The 26,348-nt window shown below is 37.3% G+C and overlaps 1 protein-coding gene across 1 annotated transcript in view; it reads left to right on the forward strand.

The window, feature by feature from the left end:
- The window catches only part of PTPRR (protein tyrosine phosphatase receptor type R), a 355,218-nt gene that overhangs the window by 137,622 nt on the left and 191,248 nt on the right, over positions 1–26,348 (forward strand). Inside the window, exon 3 of the mRNA XM_044679874.1 lies at positions 22,212–22,325. Within this exon, the coding sequence (XP_044535809.1) occupies positions 22,212–22,325 (114 nt within the window). The remainder of the gene's footprint in view (positions 1–22,211; positions 22,326–26,348) is intronic.

A 26,348-nucleotide genomic window follows, 5' to 3' on the forward strand; every position in this document is an offset into this window, starting at 1 on the left:
TAACTAGCACACAACCATCATTTGGCCAAAGCCAGTCATCCCTGTTTGAGTTTACCATCCCTTTTTTTTAGGACAGATGAATTCTCAGCCATAGCCTAAAGAATTCCTATGCTGAGCACATTATACTGTCAGAAGATGATTTTTTCACCTGCTAAGCATTCAGGGTTGAGTGGCTTGCCCAAGGTCACATAGCTAGGAAGAGTCTGAAGACCTCCTCTCTCCAGGCCTGGCTCTCTATCTTGACTACAATTTTTAAACCAGCACTGAGGTCAATTCATCAAGAAGCACTTATGAAGCATCAACAAAGTGCCAAGCACTGTTCTAATTATTGAGAAAACAAAAGATGAGGGGAGACAAAACAGATGTGTAACACAAAACACATAGGAGATAAATGACCTGCAAAGACACTAACAGCTAGGAGAGAGAGAAAAAACCTGGAGGCAGCAGCTTTTGAGAAAACTCTTGAGACAAGAAATAGATATGAGGATAGAGTGCAGGCTGGCCGTAAGTACTGAAAGGTACTCAAGGCCTTTTAGGTACCCTTCTGTGGCCTCATGCCCTGGCCTGACTCTACAGTATTCCCTCTTCTGCTGCCTCACCTGTCCTATTGGCCTTTTCCTAATTTTCCTGGGAAGGAAGAGCAAGTGGTACAAATGCACAGAGCATCTGGCCTTAAGTCAGAAAGACTCATTTTCCTAAATTCAAATCTAACCTCAGACACTTACTAGCTGGGTGACCCTGATCAAGTCATTTAAACCTGTTTGCTTTAGTTTCCTCATTTGGCCAATTGAACTGGAGAAGGAATGGCAAACCACTTCAGGATCTCTGCCAAGAAAACCTCAAATGGGGTCCCAAAGAATTAGATGCAAGTGAAAAAAGCCTAAGATGGCAGGATGCAGCAAAAAATGACTGCCCCCTGGGCTATCCATTGATAGAGCACCTGGGTTCAAATCTGACTTCAGACACTTCCTAGCTGTATGCCCTTGGACAAGTCACTTAAACCCCATTGCCTAGACTTTGCACCTCTTCTCTTTTAGAATTGATGCTAAGACAGAAGGTAAGGGTTGGGGGGAGAGAGAGAGAGAGAGAGAGAGAGAGAGAGAGAGAGAGAGAGAGAGAGAGAGAGAGAGAGAGAGAGACCCACTCCTGGGATCCATAGACCTCTCTTGCAGGTCTGAAAAGTGTGCATTAAAGTCCACCACTACCATTATTTTTCTTTTCAGTTTCCTCTATAAATTGGTCCCCACCTTAGAGTGCTGTTCATATTCCAGCTGCCATTCATCCAGCTGGGTGGTGCAGTGAAAGGAGTATCCTGGAATTAGGAAAACTAGAGCTCAAATCTGGACTCACACTTCCTAGCTCTGTCATCCTGGGCAAACCATATAGCCTCTAAGTGCCTCAGTTTCCTCAATTGTGAAACAGAGATGATACCATCACCTACCTTGTAGAGTTGTTATGGGCATGACCTGAGATATCAGTGAGATGCTCAGCACAGTCCTTACCACATAGCAGGTGCTGTATAAATGCTTATCCCTTTCCATCATTTCCTCCCTCACTGAAACCTTGCTCTGCACCACTGGAAATAGGTTTCATAGATGTTCTTTTTCCACATCTTCCTTAAACCCAGGCCATCTCATGACATCAAATGTCTTCCTGGACATTTCCAAATCATAACGTCCAACCTGGATCCCATTTCTAAGCTTCCCTCATTAAAAATAGAAGCTTCTTGAGGACAATGGCTGTCTTTGGTACTCGTCTTTGTATGCCCAGAATTTAGCACAAAGTAAATGTTTAATATCTATGTTATTCATCTGTCCTCGTGGCCAGGCATGGAGGACAGGCTGTATAAAGGTTTTAATTGAAGCCAGCGAGTCACTTACTTAGAATCATACTAGCATCAGGACAGTCAGTGTTTTCCCATGAAGTAGGACATATGTCTGTTTTTCAGTGGCATGTCAAAGGAAGAATAATCTATTAATTATTACCATTCAGAATAAATTTAAGCCATTTAGGAAGGAAAAAAGGAGGTGGTGGTGATGGCTTTCTTGATTTCTTATTCTAGAGCGTTTTCTGTAGCTTGTTTCTGGGACCTTCGAGTATTTTAGGAAATGAGGCTGGGAATTATGAATTTAGTAAATTATGTTGATTTGGTAAATCTAAAAATGGCAGGTGTGAGATCCTGGGCTAAGGAGACATGAGGAAGAGTTCTGTCCTCCTTTGTGCTTCTGACTTTGGTGTGCCTGGAGATTTATTAATTAGAAAAGGGGAAAAAAGCAAACCTAATATAAACTGCCGTACCAACCATACTCAAAAAAGCTCTTTACTCTGAGGATTACTTGGGCCTAGGGAAGCTGAATAAGAGCAGACTCATGTAATCATGTTGTATGGTGCAACTCTACTGTAAAAAAATAACCTTGTGGTTCCCCACCTTTGACTTTTTCCCCTTTTTAAGAAAGAAGATAATTTTTTTTCATTGCTCTCACCAAAAACCACAGCTGGTATAATTTTTTTGGTTACTTATTCCTTGTAGTCTTCAGTGAATGGAAAGATCAAAATTATACTCACTTAATTCTATGACCTCTGTCAGTGTCAGCTTTCCCATCTTGGTTAGCTCTTGTCCAATTCTTGCCATACGTTTTCCACAAAGGTTTTCATATAACATGATGGAGACCCTCTGATTTTTCCTGATGCTATGAAGCAACCCAAAGAATACTCTATCTTTCCATCTGTCACCAGAAAATAGTTCACTACCTTTATCGTTGTTGTTGCTGTTCAGTTGTTTTGGTCATGTCTGAATCTTTGAAATCCTATTTGGAGTTTTCTTGCAAAGATACTGAAGTGGTTGGCCATTTCCTTCTCCAGCTCATTTTACAGATGAGGAAACTGAGGTGATCAGGATGAAGTGACTTACCCAGATAGTGTCTGAGGATGGATTAGAACTAAGATCTTCCTGACTCTAGACTTGGCACTCTAACCACTGAGCATCCTAGCTGGAAAAACAATAAAAGCATACAAAATATGACTGAATAAATAGAAGACAGAATAAATAGAAATAAATTGCCTAAATCATTCTAGTTATCTGTTGGGTACTTCAGAAAATGCCTTCCCTCAGCCTATTCTATGGCATATGACCCAAAAGCGACATTTTTCTAGTAGTATATATCCCTTTAAGAAAGAACAAAAGTAAAAATTGATGCCCCTTTTTTCATTTAGTTCAATCCAAAAATCATTAATGACATTGTGTCAGGCATTGTGCTAGGCCTTTGGGATATAAAGACACAAATGAAACTGTTCCTATCCTCCAAAAGTCTAAGTACAATTGGGAGTGAGGAGGAAGGACTGGTAAGTGTTGAGCTTGCTTCCTCTTAAAGGGGAAAGGGAGCTAAGTTCAAGATCTGATTGGTCTTGGGGCCCTAGAGTTGGAGCCCTCAGCATCATGTACTGGAGTTTTTGTTCCAAAAAGTCTGCTAATGAGTTGATCCTCTTCAGATTTGATGAAATTTCTACTGTCATCTATATGTTTTATTTACTTACCTATTTTGCATTTTGTCCAGTAAATAAAATTTTAATAATCATTTTCTGACATTTTGCAAATCCATGTTCTCTCCCTCTTTCCCATCTCTCCCCATCTCCCTGAGACAACAGATAATATGAGTTGTTGTACAAGTTGTACATGTACGATCATGCATTACACACTTCTATGTTCATCATAGATGACAGATATCATTTACAGTAAAGAAAGATTGATGTAGGAAAGAAAGTGAAGAATGGTTTACTTTCATCTTCATTCAGACTCCGTCAGTTCCTTCTAGACTGGTAGACAGCTTTTTTTCTAATTCCCACTATCTTTGGAATCAATATATCTTTCTGCCTGACTATTACCTCTGGGATTAATGTGGTGGCCCAGAGAAGCTGCATTCCCTTTAGATAATATTGTATCCTTAATGAATCTAGTTTTTATTTTCAAGCAAACTTATTTTTATTGGCTTTCATTCTATTACACCATTCTGTCTCTGTTATAAAAGATCAGGAAACAAGGGCAAAAAACAAAGTAGGCAGACATCTATAATAAACAATTCATTAGATGTCTGAACTATATTTGTATATTAACAACGTCTTTAAAATTGTTATGATAGGAAAGTTGGGAATGGGAAAAAAATAGAATTGCTGATTTAGTAGTGGCAATTATCATCAAAAGTTCCATTTCCCTATAATTCTGACCAAATCCTTCTTTTTCCTCCCCCATCAGAGGGTTTGACTGTTGTCCTCCTCTCCCTCTTTCTCTCTCCCTCCCTTTGTCTCTCTTCCTCTGAATCTCTTTCTTCCTCTCTGTCTCTGTCTATCTCCCTTTTCCTCTCCCTCTCTCTCTTCTTCCACTCTGATTCTCTGTTTTTCTCCCCCCTCCTTCCTTCTCCCATCCCTCTCTTTTCTTACCTTTCCCTTCCCTTTGCTCCCTTCCTCCCTCTCTGCCTCCCTCCTTTACTCCACCTCCCCCAAGCTATTTAAATAGATATTGGCATTTGATGGACAAGTATAGCAATGTATGTTTAAACACAATGCAAACCCAATCCAGGCATTTCTTTGTAAACTTGATTTGAATTCTACATTGTAGACTACTTAAAGATGAAGGCTTAGGTAAATCAGTATGGTGGGAATAGAAAGGGTTCTGGATCAGAAGTCAGAAAACCTGGGTTCAAATCTCACTTACTTCATTATTTATTACTTTATTCCTATTATTATTTATCCTTATTTATTTTTTCCTTATTTTTCACTGCTCATGTAACCTTTAGTAATTGAATTTTTCTGGTTCTCAGTTCCTTCACCTAAAAGTGAAGAGAGAGAATGAAATGATCTACAAGCACAATTCTAATTCTAAATTGATGACATTATATTCTATAATTATTTAATATATGATCCACAAGAAGGAGATTTCTTGGCAAAGATACTTAAAATGGTTTGTTATTTCCTTCTCCGGCTCATTTTACAAAGGTGGAAACTGAGGCAAACAGAGTTAAGCAACTTGCCCAGTCATAAAGCTAGTCAGTGAAGCCAGATTTGACCTCAGAAAGATGAGAGACTAACCTAAGTATTATCATTCCTATTTTATAGACAAAGAAAATAATATTCAATGACTTTCCCAAGGTCTCACAGCCTTAACATAAAAGTCACAACTCAAAAACAGAGTTCCCTGAATCTAATCAATTTTCCACTATATATTATTTTGCAGTGGAAATGACTAGTTTAACAGTGCTGTCTCTGGTGCTGAAGACAGCCTCTTCTGCCTTAGAACCAATAAATAGTGGGTTTTTAGTTTGTTTTTAAATAATCTTCTCTTGATAGATAGTTGGAGCAATAGCTGGATGGATAGATGGATGGATGGATGGATAGATAGATAGATAGATAGATAGATAGATAGATAGATAGATCTACATGAATCTATCCATCCAAGTTAGTGAGCCCTTAGAAATCTATTCATTTAGTGCTTGGAATGGGAGGTGGTAGTTATCATATGGACCACAGGTTAAGGGCCTTGACTCCAGATATACTCCAGCATGCCAATGGTCTTTCTAAAATATGACACTTTTAGAGATAAGGACTGGGAATGCACAGAGACTGAACCTGTAGTTTCAGTGATATAGAGAACTCTAAGGTTAGGGAATCCCTACTACTAATTCAAGTCAATATCTTCTCTGCATTAGAGATATTCTAAAGCACTGAGAAACTTAAATGATTTAGTCAGGATGACTTAGCTGATATGTGGCAGAAAGGAACCTTGAACTAGGGCTTTCTGGCTCCCAAGCCACTTCTAAGTCCACTCTATCCATTGATCTAATTGAACTGAATATATATCTCTCTATTACTCCTAGGATCAAATGTTAACTCCTCTGTTCATCCTTTACAAACTGATCCTGACCCAATTTTCCAGCCTTTTTATCCCTTACTTTCCTTCATGCAAAAAGGACTCAGATGCAGAAACTTTTCTGATTTATATCATACCGCTTCTGCCTAATGTCCCTCACACCTAGATGGTCCTATCACCATTCTCTGAGTCTTTGCTCAGAGGCTATTCTGTGTGTCTGAAACCCCTTCCTCCCCTAGCTTCCTTCAGACTCTGTGTTCAGTCACTTTCAATATGAAGCCTTGACTAATTAACTATTTACATAATACCCCCCCAATTATCTTGTCTTTATTTTGCACATACCTCTAGAGCAGGAATTTGTTTAAATTTTTAAAAAATGAAAACCCTTACAATTTGTCCTAGAACCAATAATAAGTATTGGTTCCAAGACAGAAGAACATTAAGGTATAGGTGGGGGGGGCACTAAGTGACTTGTCAAAGGTCACACAGCTAGGAAGTATCTGAGACCAGATTTGAATGCAGAACTTCCTATCTCCAGGGCTAATCCTCCATCCACTGAGCCACCTAGATGCCTCTAGAGAAAGAGTTTTAACATAGGGTCCTTGATTGCTTTTTTTAAAAGCTTATATTTTGATAACTTATATTTCAATGTAATTGATTTCCTTTGAAATCCAAAGTACAGGGTGTTCCAAAAGTCTTAGGGCAGTTTTAAACCAAAAGGGTTAAGCTAGTGCCTGCAAGAGTGCTAAGACTCTTGGGACCTCTTGCAGTTTTAGTTTATGTGTTTAAAAACCAAAGACTTCACTGGACTACCAAAGGGTTCCATGATCAAAAGATTAAGAACTCTTGCTATATAAATACATTATTTCCCTTTCCTATGGGATTAGCTCCTTTCAGGCAGGACTGTTTCACTATTACCTTTCAATCCTTAGTTTGGAACTTAATAGTCTCTTAAAAATTGTTTGCTGGGGGGGGGCAGCTGGGTAGCTCAGTGGATTGAGAGTCAGGCCCAGAGATGAAAGGTCCTGGGTTCAAATCTGGCCTCAGACACTTCCCAGCTGTGTGACTCTGGGCAAGTCACTTGACCCCCATTGCCCACCCTTACCACTCTTCCACCTAGGAGCCAATACACAGAATTAAGGTTTTAAAAAATTGCTTGCTGATTGATTGATTAATGTGATCTAGACAAGGCAGTATATAACAGGATTATTATTTCTGTTATTTGGGGAATCACATCACTTTTCTGCAACTGAGCTAAATTTAGCTTTAAAAATTCTTGCTACATAAATATGTGAAAAATCCATTAATTAAGCAGTTATTGAGCTTTCACTATGCACAAGTTTTGTGCATCATGCTGGAGACAGAAATAAAAAGGGAATAGTCTCTGATCTCAAAGAACCCAAATTCTGATGGGAAATATAGTACATGGAGAAGTTTTCAGCTACAAGTCAAAGCAAAAGGTCCCAGAGTTCTTAGGGATCATAATGAAGATCATAATGGCTCTTCCTTAACATCATTTCTACTGAAAAAATCATATCAGTTTCTCATGTTGAACCATTTGACAATACCAAGGACTTGCAAGAACTTTCTTCTTTGGGTCTTAAAGCACCTGCAAGAGCAGTTAGTTGCCACGCTGCGTCTCCACAGAGGTTGCTTCCCAGGTTGATATCTGAGGGAAGTGTGCTGGAAGCATTGCTATTCCCAAGACTCTTGGGCTCAAAGTCCAGGACTGTCTCCTTTGGGGTCTGAAGAGAGATGGTAGTCAAGGTGGAGGCAGTGGTTCTACTTGCCTGGTTCATCTGCCTTCTGTCTCTCCCTCTGGATATCTTGCTGCTTCAGCTAGGTTAGCTTGCCTGCCCTGTGGATAGCAATTGTTTGGCATTTGGTGAGGATAAGTAGTACCTTCTCCACAAGAGTCACTTCCTTGGATGATGACTTTGATGGCTCAGAAGGAAGCATCATGAGGTTATTATACTTTAAAACCTCCAAATATATTTTACATAATCTGTTGTTAGGGCAGCTAGATGGCTCAGCGAATAGAATACCAGGCTTGGAGATGGGCGATACTGGTTTCAAATCTATCCTCAGACACATCCTACCTGTGTGACCCTGGGCAAATCACTTAACCCCAGTTGCCTATCCTTTAAGTACTCTTCTGCCTTGGAACCAATACTTGATATTAATTCTAAAACAAAAGATTAAAAAAATTGTCTTGCCATACCTTCACCATCCTGTCCTTATTTAACTTTTGGTTTGTTTGATTGCATTAGGTCAAGACTTCCCATTTTCCCCTACAAAATTTCAGTTTATTAGATTTGGTCCATCAAATCAATAAGTATCTGATGAGATCATTTTGGCTCCTGAATCTGTCCCCCACTATTTTGGGCATTCCTTTTTAGCTTTGGGTCAACTAACTGTATTTTGATAAATCATCTATGCCTTTGTTCCTTTCATTAACAAAATTCTTAAATAGCCCAAGGCCACAGTAGACAGCATAAATTATGGTACACCATCACATATCCTAATAGTGAGCAGCTATGACTTTTATTGAGCCCTATCATAACTTAGGAGAATCAGGACCACAAAGTAAATGGTTGAATTCTGTCTTGCCTCTTGATGTTTAATAATTCAACACAACTCTGCAGATGAGGACAAAACACTGAGCAAATTGCTGAACTAGGTGGTGAAGTGGAAAGTAAAAAAAAACCAAAAGAGTTTGTTGTCCTGGCTCAATTATGAACTATTTGTCTTGTGAACAAGTGACTTGGGCCTCAGTCATCTCCTTTAGAAAATTAGATGGTTGGACTACTAGATAACTTCAAATGTTCTATTATTCTCAATATTCATTACACCTATCCACAGTTACCAATTCTGCTTTCTACTCTTCCTAATCCTATATTCTTTCCATTGAATCAAACATTCTGAACCTAAGATTTCAAAGAATTTAGATAGATTTTGCCTTCTGTCAACCTCCCTCCAGCTATTGGCCCATTTAAAAATAACTAAAAGTTACCAAAAGAAAAATGTGCATTTTCTTTTAGGTTCACTGCCTGATTTCCTTTAAGTATATCCTGGTTTCATTTACTTCTTCTGCATAGTTTCATTTCATGGGTGATTTAACATTTCTATTCTGTGCTTTTGAAAAAAAGTAATATGATAAATAATTAGAGCTTAGATCCAAGCTTTTGAAGGACTGAGATCTAAGCACACTTTGGAGAAAAATCACTTAATTTAATTTTTTGAAAATATTCAAATGACTAAGAGAAGATGCTTAGCATAATGGGTAGAGAGGCAGCCTGGAAACCAGGAAGGCCAAGACCACAGTCAGGCTTCTGACATATATGGGCTCTTTGGCCCTGGGCAACCCACTTAACCTCTCAGTGGCCTGAAGTAACTCCCTAAGTCTGTAAATTACAATTAAAGTGATGATCTGCATTAGAAGAAGGAATTTCTTCTTCCAGGAGTTCTCTTTAACCATGAAATCACAGATCTACTCTCTAACACCATCCCTTATGCGTGAAAAGCAGAAAGACAATAAGCATTATAATAGCTCCCTGAAATTATGTAAGTGCTGTAGTTAAGGTAACTTCTATGGCAATTTTTCTGTGGGGATCTCAGTGGGAAGTTGTGGTACTGGGGCCCACTCATAACATCAGGAACAGAGCATAAATGATAATAATTCTCTCCCATTAACTGATTTTTATACTATAGTTCTCAACCTTACTTCAGGATCATCTTGAGTAAGAACCTAAAAGGTCTTAAGGTCAATGTTGCCCTTTCCCAATAACGATTCACAAGCCAGGACCATTCCCTTTCTGGGGACCCCAGATGATCGAGGTGGATATGGCTCTTCATCTTCACATTTGCCATGGTGGCCTGCCTAGTCAGTAAACTCATCAAGCCTAAAAAGTCTCTAATTCTTCAAGTTCAGGGCTTAGGTAATCAAGAAGCTATGCCAATGATAGGATCCTAATTCCCCTGGACCAATTAAGTCTTGAATATGACCTCATTGCCTTTTAGGGGAAAACAATGATTGCCTGTGTGGAATAAATATTGCTTTTACTGGCCTAGGTATACTTTCGGTCATTAATTACTTGCTATGAATATATGGTAAACACTCAGCAAACAGTTCATTTGGTCCTGCCATCTCCTCAAGCAATCTACCATTTTATATCCTTCTTCCATTTCAAATGGAAACTCTTAGAGTTTTCTGCTCTCCTTACCTCTACTTCCTTACCACCCATACTCATTCCTTACAATTCCTTATCATCAGACTCCAGTGATGATACTACTCTATGGAAACTACTTTCTCAAGATCTCTTGAAGACCTTTTCATTGCTTTGTCCAAGAGCTGTTTCTCAATTCTTAACCTACTTGACATTTTTGTGGCTTTTGACACTTTGATGATCCTTTCTTCCTGGGTAGTCTTTTTCCCTGGCTTCCATGGCACTGTTTTCTCTTAGCTCTCCTCTGACCTGTCTGACTGTTCTTTTTCAGTCTCCTTCTCCTTCCCCCTAAGGGCGGATGCCTCTAAAGGCTTTCACTTGGGCCCTTCTCACTCTATATTCTCTCCCTCTGGTGATCTCATCAACTCCTTTGGGTTCAATTATTATCCCTCCAAAGACAACTCCTTCATCTTAACTCCAGTCCCATATCACCAACAACCCTGTCAGCATTTCAAATGTCATATCCAGAAAACAGAACTCAACATCTTTCCCCTTCCTCCAGATTTTTCATTATCATCCTTCATTCAAAGATATTTTTATTTCCATAATTCCACGTAATAATAATTTTCAATATACTTTTTCCAAAATTATAAGATCCAAACCATCTCCCTCCCTCCCCTCTCTCCCACCACTTAGAGATGGTCAAGCAATTTGATCTGGACCATACATGTATTATCATGCAAAACAAACTTCCTAATTGGCCACTGTTGTAAGAGCACTCATACAAAACGAAAACACCAAAATAAAACCATAAATACCCTGTAGTGAAAGATAGTCTGCTTTGATCTATATCCTACTCTTAACAGTTCATTCCCTGGAGGTGGATAGCATTTCCCCATCATAAGTCTTTCAGGATTGTCCTAGATCATTGCATTGCTGAAAGTAGCCAAGTCTTTCATAGTTGGTCATTGTACAATATTGCTGTTACTATGTATAATGTATTCCCAGTTCTGCTTATTTGACTCTGCATCAGTTCATGTAGATCTTTCAAGATTTTTCTGAAATCATCCTGCTTATCATTTTTATACCACAATAGTATTCCTTCACCAACATGTAGCATCATTACCATCCTTTGAATCACCTCTGTAATCTTTACTCTTCCATTTCTATCATCACACCACACCACCCCCACATTCAATCAGCTCTCAAGCTTGTTGATTCTGTCTCCACAAAGCCTTTTGATTGAGCCTCTCTGTATTTACAAAACCAAACCTTAGTTTCCACCCTCATCACCTGACTCCTGATATGTTTAGAGTCTCCTAATTGATTTTTCCTGCTTTCAGTCCCTCCCCTAACCCATACCTTTCAAAAAAATCTTTCTAAGGCACAGATCCAACCATGTAACTCCATGAACCTTTAAAAAAAGGCTCTCTATTGCAGAGAGCTCAACCTGGCTTTTAAGGTCCTCCTTGATTTTCTCCCAACTGACCTTTCCAGCCTTATCTCCTGTTGCTCCTTTATAGATATTCTATGATACACTCAAATAAATATTTCTCAAGCTAGATATTCCATCTCTTTCATTTGCAGAATCCTCCCCTTTTACCTGAGAGGTACACCTTGCTCTCTTCATCTCATAAAATCCTTATCTTCCTCCAGAGTTCAGCACAGGTTTAATTACCTGGATAGCTTCTATTCAAGTCCTAGTGCCACCTTTCAGTTATGGATTATTTCTCTATCCTCAAATTAATTTGTATTCATTTATCCAAGAACTGTCTTATGATCCCAGCAGAATGTTTTCCTTTTTTTTGACTTCAGATTCCTAACACTTATCTTTGTGCCTTGAACAGAGTTGCATTTATTACATTTTTGCTCATTTATTGAATTGGACATGACCATTGCTTGGATGGGAAGTTCTGAGTAATGCCTAAATAAGAAGTCTTATTGGAAAATATCTATAAAGAATCAGTCAGAAATACTTATTGGAGAAATAGCCTACCATTGTTTGTAAATTTTGCTTTCTTCTTTAAAATGTCATTAATATCCTCCAGAAATTTCTTTCTTTTGTTTTTATGCTTTTTTTCAGATAGTACTGAAGAGAGGGAAAAGAAGTTCAGTACGAGTGTAGCTTTGTAGAGTTAATTTTTAAAAATGTCTCCATCTGTTCTGTCTTGGAAAGGAAAGAGGAAATGGTGGGAAAGTCATAAGGCCATGTATTAGGAGATTAGATCTCAAAAGAAATCCACCAGGGGGACATTTTTGTATTTGATTTGAGAACAAAATTCATTCCCAGACAAAGGAAAAAACCAAGCTGTGGGTAACAGTAAGCCTGAATCAAATCGATATGAAGGTGTTTCCAAAATGATGATTTTAAAATGAAACCAATGACTAATGTCATCAAATTATGTTTTAATATCCATCACATTGGCAATGACCCAATCCTGGATGTATGACAGAACTATTTTATCTTAATCATAGAATGCCAGATTAATATATAATAAAGGTGAAGGGGACCTCAGAGGTCATCTAATCCAATTGCTTCATTTTACAGGTGAGGGAACAGAACCAAGTAGGTTAATCAATTATGTCCAAAGCCATATAAACCATGATAATAATTCACAATTCATAATAATAATATTAGCTAGCATTTATAAAGAACTTTAAGGTTGATGAAACATTTTACTTATTTTATTTTATTTTACAACTACCTTGAGAGGTAGATGGTATTATGATCCCCATTTTTACAGATGAGGAAGGATCACTGGTTTGAACCCAGGTTCTCTTATTTCACAGGGCAGTGAGATGGGGCAGTGGATAGAGCACAGAACCCAAAGTCAGGGAGACTTTCCTCAATTCTAATCTGGCCTCAAGCAAATCACTTTACCCTGATTGCCTAAAATTTACATCTATAAAATGAGTTGGAGAAGAAAATGGTGAACCACTCCAGTATCTTTGTAGGGTCACATAGAGATGAACACTACTAAAACAACTGAACAACAAAATCTCTTACTCCAAAGACAGTGAATGGCTTGCTGTACCACACTGTCTCACTAATCCATCACATGATGCTATTTCATTCATATTCTTCTAGAAATCTTGTCTTTCAAGGAGAAAGTAATTAGAAGCACCTACTAAATACTAGTCCTTCTTCAAATTCTGCACACAGCTCTGTGGCCCAAGAACATTAATATGGGAGTGAGAGTTGGAACCTCAAGTTCTAACTCATCTCTCATTTATTGTTTCAGTAGGATAATTTCATTAAACTTTATATAATCTGTGCATCTAAAATGTGTTCTCCATATCACAGAGTAATATTACTTTTTAATGACAGTTATGCCATTATCATAAAATTTCTGCCTGGCAGTGACCTCGGAGATTATCAAATTCAATATTTTTATTTTGCATCTGAAATCAAAGTCTGAGAAAACCAAAGCCAAAAACAATAGCTGGCATTTGTAGAATACTATAAAGTTGACAAAGTACATTGAAAATATTATCACATTTGATCTTCAAATAATCCCCAGGAGGTGGGTGCTTTATCATCTCCATTTTGCGAATGATAAAACTGAGGCAGAAAGAAGTGAAGTGACTTACCCAGAGTCTCCCAACTAGGAAGTGGTTCAAACCAATTATGAAGTCTGGTTTTCTTGACCCTGGGCCAAGCACTCTATCCACTGCATAGGCAACCAGGTTGCATAGCCATTGTGAGTAGTATTAACCTCTACAATATTGATGAGAATCTGTATTTTTGTTGAAATTTTTCACTTTGAAATTAGAAATAATTGTTTTATCTTGGGTGATATAACAGACAAAATAGTTCAGGAAAACAAAATGGATTCTATACTCCACATGGCTCAATGAACTACATTAGGAATATCCATAATCTGACCAGAACAAAGCAGAAAGGTATATGATGCAAATTAGCTCTGGAGTTATGGGAACTGGGTTCAAATGCCAACTCTGATGCTTACTGCTTTTAATGACCTTGGACAAATCTCTTAACCTCCTTGGATCTCAGATTCTATTCTAATTCTATATCTTTGATCCTACTGAACTATTTGCAAGGGGTATCTACACTTATTTTGAAGTACTTCATAACTCTCATGTGGCATGAGGACATCACTTTCTCTCTAGATTGGATCCCATTGGTAGGTCTAAGTTCCCAAAGAAGAGCTATAAGCACCATGCAGTTATGCTTGAAATCTCTCAGGATCTTCCTAGTGTTAACCCTATTACAGAGGAAAATGCCCTTCTTATTCACCCCTTCAGCTCTCCATCCCCCCCAATGTGTTTCTATTTACACAAACCAGCCACTCACAATGATGATACATTTAGATATTAAATATAATTTCCTTAGAAGTAAGGCAAAAGAAATAAGATACATGAAAACAAAAGCAGGAGTAAGAAATGCATCAAAATCTATGTACAAATCTAGGTCACATTCTCCCTCTAAAGGAGTATAGTAGAAAAAAAAGTGGGCACATACAGGAATCTGCCTAGTAGACATATTTGAGGACAAACAATGTGATCTAGGTAAGCTCATAGTGCTGAAATAGCAAACTTCACATCTTTTTTCTGTCTTGGGAATTGTCCATAAATGTTCCTTAATAAATGCAGCTTCTGTAGTAAAGAAATGTTCCCAGTGCTAAGTCAAGTTATTCATGCTGTCCTTTACCTACACTTTAGTAGATATCTCAGAAGAACACTTTATAGAAGGTCTCAGGCAAATTAGTTGGTCTATTGGGTGACTTTTCTATTTCCAAACTATTCTTCTGCCCATCTGAAGCTGCCACTACTGACATTGGGGGAATCATTGAATCCCTTTAGTCTTCAGTTTCTTTATCTGTAAAATGAAGGCATTAGATGACCACTTTGGTCCTTTTCAGGTGTAAATCTATAATCCTATGATCTGTTTGAAGGCTAGGTCAACATGAATGTTGTCCAGCTCTGGTTTTGTAACATTATACCAAATCTCAAATGCCAAATTTTGGAGTTTAGACTTTATTTAGCAGTTCTGAAATGGGTCATTTCATTTCCCTCTTCTCTCCTCTTACTAGGTTCTGACTCTGAGTCCTCTCTGAAAACACACCTTAATTCATAGTCAATAAACCAGTTCTCATTTTCTCTCTATAATCAGGCTAATTACTTTCATCCTGTAATCAAAGGACAGTTCTGGTATCCAGCTCTCTAATATATTATGGCTTGTCCCATTCAAAATACGATTTCTTGTCTCAGAACTCTGTGGCAGACAGGATAACTGTAAGAACTCTGCAAACACTAGCATTGGTTGGTGTTATTTGCTTAACTCCACTGGGCTTTGGTTTTGTAAGACTTTGGTTTCAGATGCAAAATGAAAATATGGGATTCAGTGATCTCTAAGGTTAGAAATTCCATTGGAAGTATAATTGTCATTAACAAAAAATAAATATTACTATGTGATATAGAGATCACATCACACTCAGAACACTGAGAAAATCAGACTTCGCCCATCAACAAACTGCTCTATATGAGAGTAGAACTTAAAGGGATAGTACATTACCCTGGGATCCTATATGCCAGGTACTGTACCAAATTCTAGAAGAAAATATAAAAATCAAATTGTTCTCACCATAAAGAAGTTTAAATTTCATCAGTGTGTGTGACTTGTAAACATATAAGTAAAATAAAAACATAGAAAAATTGAATTTCAATAAATGGGAGGAACTAACAGTTGAAGATGAGCAAAGGCAGTTGTAATTGAGCTGAATGAAGAAAGCCAGAGATTCCAAAAGAAAGATGGAGGATAGTCAGGAACAGGATAAGGACTGGGCAAAGTCATAGTAATAGAAGATAGAATACCATCTTACAGAGAAGCATGCCTTTTTCCCAATTGTACAACATCCCAAATAAGTATGTTCTATCACTGACTGGCCCTTCCACTCAGAGTCACACAGAAGTTCTTGTCCCTGGATCACCTACTTACTAAATATTCATGTTTTCCTCAGTTAACAGGATGAATAGGGCACCTGGCCCGAATTTCCAAAGCAATTAGATAATTTGGGGCTTCATTATCATGCATAGATAAGATATCATCATCTTTGTGCAGAGATAGTCCCTAGTAAAGTTCACAGGCATGCACACATGTATAGATAAGAATTAGTAGGCTAAGTTTCCTGGCCAAATGGAAATTGGAGGCAAAACCTTTAGGAAAAGTGCTTGGTTTAGTTTGAACACCTGCCCCAGGTCCTTTTGATCTAAATTGCAAGACTGGTTGTATCAACATTCTCTTTCCTGTGAGCTACCAGATCCTCAAACTCAGAGAATTTCCAACCTTCTTGGAAAGTTGCCTTTCCAGGCATCTTCCGGTCATGGGTTCCCTCCTCCTTCCTACCCATCAGTTTCATCAGGCAAATCTGGCCTTGAAAATTGTTGCCACAGTTGCAAGTCACAACTTAATGACAGCCCTGGGAATTGAGTTCTCAAGAGTTCTCAACAACCTCTAGACTCCCTGTTGCTAGCACAAGTTGTGGAGTCAAAATTATCTTTCCCTTAGGGAAGAGCTGCAAGACTAGATAAACAGTGGTGATCAGTGAGAAGCTTTAGCAAAGTTCTGGAAAAGTACGTATGTTAGCCCATCTTCCTAAAAAGCAAAGGAAAAGAACAAGATTCTCTGGCACCAAAATGGCGGCCATTCTCTCTGATAGGCAATGCTAAAGCTTCTTAAAGGCATCAATTGAAGTGAGTATCGATAATTTCTTGTACTAATCAGAGAGGTGCGTTATGTGGTATAGCTACGCACTGTACATTATGCACAGTTAAAAGATTATTATTGTTTGTCTCTTCTCTAGTAATTAAATCCCACATTTCCTTCAAAGTCCCACTTAAGATGTTACCTACTCATCCTACAAGGGCTGGACCTGGAGTTTTGATGACTTGACTTCAAATTCCATCTCAAATACTTACCTCATTTTTTTTTACTCTGTGCAAGACACCTAACTCTCTCAGTCTCAGTTTCCTCCTTTGTAAAATGAGGATCATAATAGTTACCATGACCCAGGGTTATTATGAAGCTCAAATGAATTATGTAAAGTACTTTGCAAACCTGAAAGCATTATGTAAATGGTAATTAGAAATATTAGTATTATTTGAGTGGGTATAGAGGTAGTAGTTTGAAAACAGCCTATTTCACACTCTTATACACTCTATTAACAAAATACAATCATTATTTCATAGTTGGAAGGGGTCTTAGAGATCATTTAATCTTTTGTTGTTCAGTTGAGTCCTATTCTTCATGAACTATCCAGAGTTTTCTTAGCAAAGATAATGGAGTTCACCGTTTCTTTCTTCAGCCCATTTTACAGATGAGGAAACTGAAGCAAACAGAATTAAGTGGTCTGCCAAATTATTGGGTGTTAGTGGCCATTTTAACTCAGGAAAATGAGTCCTCCTAACTCCAAGTCTGGTGCTCTATCTACTCTGCAACTTACCTGCCCCTTCATCTAATTTATACTGGAATGTTTCCCTTTAAATGACAAAAATATTTAAGTAGTGATTCATGTGTTGATTAAATACAGATAAACCATTAGTCCTCAGAGCCTTAACTAGGGTAGAGTGACCAGAACTTTGTCCCAGGGCACAGGCAGTAATTGTACTTCTGCAGGAAGAAACAAATGCGCTCAGCACCTAATTAGCAAAAATAATTAGTTAAAATGTATGGCACTATTTCCTCCCCACTCATGACTGTATCATAGGTGAGTTCATTCTCTTCTTCTCTCTCCCTGACAACAGCAGCATCTCTATGTGTCCCTAGATCTTCTCCGTTATAGATTTCATTTCATAAACACCAGGGCTTTTGCCCTGACGTCCAAGACCTGTCTGCCATTTTATTCAATGACTATCGTCTTTAAAAGTTTCTTTGATAGTTCCTTTACTTTTGCATCACTTCTCCTAGGCTTAATTTGTGGTACTTGCCCTTGGCTGCCAAAATTAATTGCTGGTTCTAACTCTGTCAATGCTCTTCAAAACAAGGATAATCTATATAAAAGATTTCCTTGTGTACTAGTTTCAAACAACTATAACCTTCCAGCTACAGAGGCTCTCTGAAAACTAAACTCTCCTAATTTACTAGAGATGAAGACAAAGTATCTTCTGAGTCTCTCATAAAGAAACTTAAGGGTATAAGCAATCTCCTCAATTAGAAGATTAAAGAGAACTACACTTGACCAAGGGTTATTGAGCCTTGACTGAGTTCAAGTCCTCTTCTCTACTCTATAAGGAGGGAGTCTACAATTCCATCAATTAATAGCAAGCATTTATTAAGATGATTATGTGCTAGGCAAGGAGTTCAAATCTGGACTCAGATTTACTAAACTGTGTGAACCTGGGCAAGTCACTTCATCCTGTTTGCCTTGGTTTCTTCATCTGTAAAGTGAGCTGGAGAAGGAAATGGCAAATCAGTCCAGTATCTCTGCCAAGAAAACCCCAAATGGAATCATAAAGAATTGGATACAGTGAAAAAAAACTACTGCATAAAACAAAGATATTCTAAGCATTATGTGAAAGAGAGTCCTGTTCTTGAAAATATTTTAGCTTTCAAGCCAGGATATGAAACTAACCAAATAACTGGGATGTGTTCCTGGAAAGTCACTTAGAAACGTGGGTCATTTTCCCCCCTTTTTTAACTGCAGTAGGGGGAGCTCCCTGCTCACAGTTAGAATGTATTACTTCTGTATAAGGTATTGTGGGATTAACCCTACAGGGAAACCTTGTAGTAATAGAAAAATTAGACAGCCCTCATCATCGATGGCATATATACATAGATGCGTAGGGCTTGCTGCTCTACCACAATCATTTTCTTAAAGGCTGGAATAACTCTTGTGTTTCAAATTGGATTAGTCTGATAATTTAATAATTATTCATTCACCATTAATTAAACTAATGAATTCAATTCTATCCACTCAGGAACCCTGTTTCCTCCTCTATGTGTTCATCATAATTATGTTCACTATCGACTATTCTCTCTGTGTGTACACACACACATACCTATATATCTCATACTTAGTATGATTAATGATTAATCAGTAAAATGTGTATATGTATTTACACATATACACACAGATGTACACATATGTACACATACAGACACCATCTATGGAATAGATTGCATATATAAATACTGCTAGATATAGTTTTATACATTTTATATCAGCTATATGTGCATGTGTATAAAATAAAATAAAATTAGTGCAGGAAACTTCCTCACTGAGAGTTCTTTATGTAAATAAAAATCATCGCAGTTGAAGTCTGAACACCCTCCCGACCTCCATATGTGTATAAAATAAACACACATGATATATACATGTATGTATGAATGATTGTGCCTATATATACCATAGATACTTCTATAAATATATACCATAAATGCTGCCAAATATTGCAGCATATATGTCCCATATATATGTATAAGTGTATAAATACGAATGTGTGTATACATATTATATATGGGCATATGCCTATATACAAACATGTGTAAGAATATTTAAACTTAAACACCTATTTATTTTCTAATATATAATCTAATATATAATAGAATAATATAATCTAATTAAATATACATGTGTATGCAAATACATATAAATTCAAGTATATGTAGATTTATTTGTATTTGCACACACGTGTATATTTAATTAAGTTTAGTTTTTAATTTAACTTTAAGTTTCCATGGATAAGATCACAGATTAAGCACTGAGGAAGATCTTAGACATTGTCTAGTTGAACCCCTTCATTTTACAGAAAATAAAACTGAGCCCCGGAGATATAAAGTGATGGTCACATAGAAAGTAAGCATCAGGATCCACATCTGAACCCACATCCTCTAGACTCCACACATTATGGTCTTTCTGCTGAACTACAAGAGTTTTTTGTTATTTTTTAAAGGAGGTGACAGCTCTTGTGTTTCAAACTGGATCACATTGCCAATTTATTAATTTTTCATTCACCATTCATTACACTAATGAATTGAATTCCATTTATTAGCCCTGTTTGCCTTTCCGTGTATATTCACAATTGCACTCTTTGCAGTTCTTTGTTAGCCTGTCTGAGGCAACAGGGAAGAAAGCACTGTCAGGTCAAGGATTTCCTAAAGAGAGAGATAATTGTGAAGGTAGATTACATGCTGAGGCCTCTCTTTTGAGACCCTGTGAGAGCACTTACCTAGGACAGACTGAGAGATGAAATCAGTCACTGGAGCTTTGATTTTTGTAAAGAAGCTGGTATAAAATGAAACAAAGGAGTCTGATTTTGGTTTGGCGGTAGGGAGAGTGTTCAGATTCAACTGCGATGATTTTTATTGACATAAAAAACTCTCAGGGAGGAAGTTTCCTGCACTAATGTATATAAACAAATATTGTTTAATTTATTGTCCATGGTTTCCAGGCATACTGAGAAGGCTCCTATTTTCCCAAGGTCACCCAGACAATTGGATCAGGATGGGGCTTGAATGGAGATCATCCTCTCTCTGATGCCCACTTTTTATTTACAAGACCAGAGTAACTTCTGAAGCATAGTATATTGCTTTATACTCTATATATTGCTTCAGAGGGTTGTTGTAAAATCAAATGAAATCCTGGATGATGTTTGTGCATATGTACCATCCTCAAAGAACATCACCAATTTTGAGGGGTTGTATCAATGCCAGTGATTATCTAGCACAGGAAAATTTAGGTACAGACAAGTTTCACTGGAACTGTAGACAGAAAGAAAATCCATCTCCTGTGACCTAATGTCTGCACAGTGATTTGAGGCAGCATCCACCTTGCAACATCTGAAGTAGATTGTAGTTCTGAGATTTCAACCACTTTTCAAAGTGAGAATTGACCTATTTGATGTAACAGTATTCTAGGGGCAAATACTGTGTTTATCGTCATGGCAACTCTAGGGGGTATAATCTAGAAGAGAGAAAAGAACCAATTCCTCTTTCTTTTTCCTCGAAAAAGAGACTGTTTTGACAAAGTCAACTTCAATTCACTTAAAAGTTTTTCCTCATTTGAATGAAAGTTTCTTCTACAAAAGAAATTGTGACTTAATGAAGCATCTGACAGATTTTGAGGTGAAATTGACCGTCTTGGGGAAAATTATATTTGCTTTATAATATTGTCTTCTCAACTAAAAGTACTTAAAAGTTTTAAGCATTTAAATGTAAACTTTTAGCTTAAAACTATACTATGACTTTTGAAATACAATATATTTATTTCTATTTATTTATTTGCTTAATTTTTACATTAAAATTCCCAGGCATCCCCCATCCTCCTACCTTCCTACCTTTTCCCTCTCTAGAGAAGGCATCATTTAACAAAAAGATATATGCATATTTAAAACTAGTCTTTCTTGTGAGATGGATACACACTATATTTCATCTATTTTCCTTGTAATTTACTCCCAATTAAAAATGGAAACAGGTATCATATGTATTGTGAAATAGTCATATTCAAAAGAGTTACCAGATTTGCTTAAGAGATAGTGAGTAAGGGATAGCTAAGAGGCTCAGTGCATTGAGAGTCAGGCCTAGAGACAGGAGGTCCTGGGTTCAAATTTGGCCTGAGACACTTCCCAGCTGTGTGACCCTGGGAAAGTCACTTAACCCTTATTTCCTAGCCCTAACCATTCTTCTGCCTTGGAACCAATACACAGTATTGATTCTAAAATGGAAGGTAAGGGTTAAAAAAAAAGGCTTAGTGAATATGTGAGGCAGTAAGGCATAATAGAACTCTGGAAATGGTTAGCATGGGATTTGAGTTTTAATCTTGCCTCTGACATTGATTAAGCTACATGACTAACTTTTTTTTCTATTCTATTTTTTGTATTTTATTTTTTAAAATTTAAATTTTATTTAATTTTGAATATTTTCCCATAGTTACATTTTTCATGTTCTTTCCTTCTCCCCCCAAGCTCCCCCATGCCCCTGTCTAAGTAACTCTTTTAACCTCTCTGAATATCAATTTCTTCATTAGTAAAATGAGGACAATAATATTTACACTACCCATCTTGAAGGATTAAGGTAAAGAAAGCACTTTGTAAAATTCTAAAGTACTATCAAAATGTAAATTATTATGAAATTTAAAGACTTAAAATGCTATGGCAAGGACTCATTCACAAGCCAAGGACTAATTTTCTTGCTTGGTTTTCTTTTCTTTTCTTTTCTTTTTTTTCAGACACTGCAAATGGACATAAACAAGCTTAACATAACTTTGCTCCGGATATTCCGTCAAGGAGTGGCAGCAGCTCTAGGACTCTTACCACAACAAGTTCACATCAATCGCCTAATTGTAAGCTGTCCAGATGTTGTCTCTCCAAATTGCTAGATCTCTTTTAAGTATGCGATGTTTCATGACTTAAAGGAACATTCTCAAGGCTAAGGCTAATTTGCCCTTAATGGTCCAAGACATGTCCAAGCCTTGCTTGCATCTAGCTCACATCTCTTATTAATTAATTGAATTTTGTCTTATCTGATAAACCTATCAGCACTAAGGGGATGGGGCCAACCTCACAGAGAAGTATAAAAATGTTCCACTAACATCCTCCTCGATGCCCAATCCAAAGCTATGCTAGGAGGTCCCAAGCTATAGAAGTGCTACAAATGTGGAAAGGCTTCAAATAAGGGGCTGAAGATGACTTGTGTGTCTGTCATCTAAGGCTCTGCCTAGCAAAGGGTGGAGAAATTCTTCATAAGATTGGTTACACCCAGAGTGGCAATTTTCTTTTGGTCCATACCCAATATTGAAGACTGCCTGTTATATACAAATTTTTCATCAGAGCTCTCACTGTGCTCAGATCTGACTACTGAGGGTACAAATATAAAAGTATTCCCTGATCTAAAGGGTTTCGATATTATTCTCTTTGTTGCAAAGAGATGAGAGTCTTCACTGATAGTAGATAGCTGATACAATGGATAGTGTTACACTTAAACTCATTGAATCTTGTTATTGTTGAATCATTTTTCACTCTTGTCCAACTCTTTTGTGACCCTAGTTTGGGGTTTTCTTGGCAAAGATATTGGAGTGCTTTGCCTTTTCCTTCTCCAGCTCATTTTACAAATGAGAAACTGAGGTAAATGGGGTTAAGTGACTAGCCTATGGCCATATAGCTGTTAAGTGTCTTGGGCAGGATTTGACTTCAGGACGGAGTCTTCCTGACTCCACATCCAGCACTCTATCTACTATACAACCACTTATCTAACATACATAGTACTTGTGAGATCCTGGGCAAGTCATTAACTACTATCTGAATCAATTTCCTCATCTGTAAATGAAAAATAAAGATGGCATCTCCCAGGACTATTGTGAGGATAAAATAAGATAATATATATAAAATACTTTGTAAACCTTAAAGCACTTTGTAAATGTTAGCTACTATTATTTTTATCCTCATCAAGGAATTCATGGTGGATCCTTGCCACACCAAAGTTTACACACGTGGATCTGTTTTTTTTAAAGTTGTGTAAAAATAGAAACTTAGAACCATATTTATATATGCATGCATATAAAAATTCATTATGTATATTATGGTGTAGGCATAAAGGGAGATATTATAAGCAAATTAGAAGAACAGGGAACATATCTATCAGATTTATAAATAGGAGAAGAATTTATGAATAAACAAGAGACACAAAGCATTGTGAGATGTAAAATGAATAATTTTGAATATATTAAATTAAAAAGGTTTTGTACAAATAAATAAATGCAGCCAACATTAGAAGGAAAAACAGGAAAAAATTCCTATGGGCAGTTTCTCAAAGAGAGATCTCAGATCTAAAATATAAAGAAGATTTTGCCAAATTTATAAGAATCTGGCCATTCTCCAATTGATAAATGGTCAAAAGATAGGATGTTTTCATGTCGTATGTGTTCATGTACATGTCTGTATAGGCTTCACTGTTATCATCAATATTCTCTCCAATATTTCTAGACCATGAAGCATTCACACCTTCTCAGACTGCAATTCTTATCCATAGTCTTCTGTAAATATCTCCCAGGGCTCCCTTCTTCCTTGTTATTTCATGGGAACCCGTTCAGCGTTTGGCCTTTCTCTTACTCTTTTTTTTTTTATGTGACATAACCCTCTTTTTCTAATAACACACTTCCTAGAGATATTTTATGTAACCCACAAAACCTATGCTTTTTATCCCATGATTGGCAGGTAATCTATCTACATAGATGTGATTTTATGTCAGGAAGGCAGCTTAGAATGGATGAAAATCATAGATAATCTCCCAGATATAAACCAGCCAATTGCTTCCTTTTGTTGGTTCTGAGCCCAAATCAATGTCCATCTGTAGCAGTTCTTTGAGATGTTCCTACAAGTATGAACTCAATAGATTCACCCATTCATTTACATGCCATTGTCTTGACAGCGTCATATATTCACACGTGGAGTCTGATTTTAGGGGAGGAGCTCTTTGTGTACTCATGTGTGTATGTAGAATAAGGCACACGTATATGTGTACATGGCTCTCTATACTCACTATATATGTAGATAACCTTCACTAAAGTCCTGTTCCATTTGTGTATGTTTGTGCATACATGCACAGATGGCCAATTATCCTTAGGAGGTACTAGCAGCTCAGGATGCATTGTATCATGATAGTTCTGTTTCTAGAAGGAAGAATAACTATACTTAAACAATTTTCACAAATCTCATTCTCTCTATTGACGGTAAAAAGGATGTTAATATATAGCTCATGTTTACACTTAAATTATTGTGCAGGGCTAGCATTTACGTAACAATATGCAGTCTTATTTCACTATCTCTTATATTCTCTAAGATGACCGTGGTGTGTATGGAAGGGGAGAATGGCTGTCCTCAAGCAAGAGGAGGTTTTGTTTTTTCTTATTGCACTATCAGCATGACATGAATATTCCATTATATTTGAGCTGAATACCTGGGAATATGGAGAATAAATTTTCTTTTCTAAAAGAGTAATTAAGCAGAGGAGAACAATACACATTTTGTTCCTTAATAATATTATAATATACATAAGAGGGAATACCTTTAGTCAAGATGTTTTCTCCTCTCTTTAAAAAAAAACAACAGATGTTGATTATTTGCATCAAGAAACTTTCTGCTTTCCTTTCTGTAAATTTAAGGGAGACAGGAAGGGACAAAAAGAATAGCAAGGAGGGAGATGAAAAAGAAAGAATGGAGCCTGAGAATCATATAATCTTAGAATTTGGAAACTCAGCAAAACTCATCTACCCCAACTCTTATTTAAACTTTAATATTTGTGACAACCTAACCTAGTTTATCCTAAGTTCTGCTTCCTATCTATCTTACAGGGTTGTTATGAGGAAGAATAAGTAGAGGGACTGGATGGCCCTATGATTTCCTTGGTAGGGAGATTTCTCCAATGAGAAAGTTCTCTACAGAAGCAGTTCATTGTTGTTGTTCAGTCATGCCTGATATTTTATGATCCCATTTGGGTTTTTCTTGGTAGAGATCCTAGCGTAGTTTTCCATTTCCTTCCCCAGCTTATTTTCCAGATGAGGAAACTCAGGTAAGTAGTGTTAAGTGACTTGCCCAGGGACACACAGCTAGGAAGTATCTGAGGTTAGATTTGAATTCTTCTTCCTGGCTTCATTCCTGTCACTTTATCCACTGTGCCTCCTAGCTGCCCCTGTAGTTCATTACCTGTTCTGTAAATAATGTTAGAGTTGCCTAGTCTTAAGTAGTTAAATTATTTGCCTAGTGATGACATAGTCAGTATAAGAAAGAATGAAGAGTAACTAAGTTCTTCCTGACCTTTAGAATGGCTCTTTATCCACTATACCAGTGATGGGCAAACTTTTTAAAGAAGGGGCCAAAGGAAATGCTCCTCTGTCAGCCTGTTTCTAAGGCAACTCTTTAGAAGTTTCATTGTATTGTATCCTACTCATTGTATTCGTCAGATTAGGAATAATGTCCCGTGGTGGGATAGAAAATTTCAGGGGACTGTAGTTTGCCCATCATTGCTCGAGACTAATGAGATCAAATTCAACCAGAAATGCATACCTGCAGATTACATATTGACTTGGGAATTCACAAATTAACTAGGCTGTATTTTTACTTGTTCAATATTTCCCAATGATATTTTTTTTTACATTTATTAATATTCATTTTTAACATGGTTACATGATTCATGCTCCTCCTTTCCCCTTCAACCCCCCCCCCGCACCCCCCTACCCATGCGCATTTCCACTAGTTTTGTCATGTGTCCTTGATCAAGACCAATTTCCAAATTGTTGGTAGTTGCATTGGTGTGGTAGTTTCGAGTCTACACCCTCAATCATGTCCACCCCGACCCATGCGTTCATGCA

This window comes from Gracilinanus agilis, chromosome 5 (genome assembly GCF_016433145.1).
Source record: "Gracilinanus agilis isolate LMUSP501 chromosome 5, AgileGrace, whole genome shotgun sequence".
Classification (NCBI taxonomy): Eukaryota; Metazoa; Chordata; class Mammalia; order Didelphimorphia; family Didelphidae; genus Gracilinanus; species Gracilinanus agilis.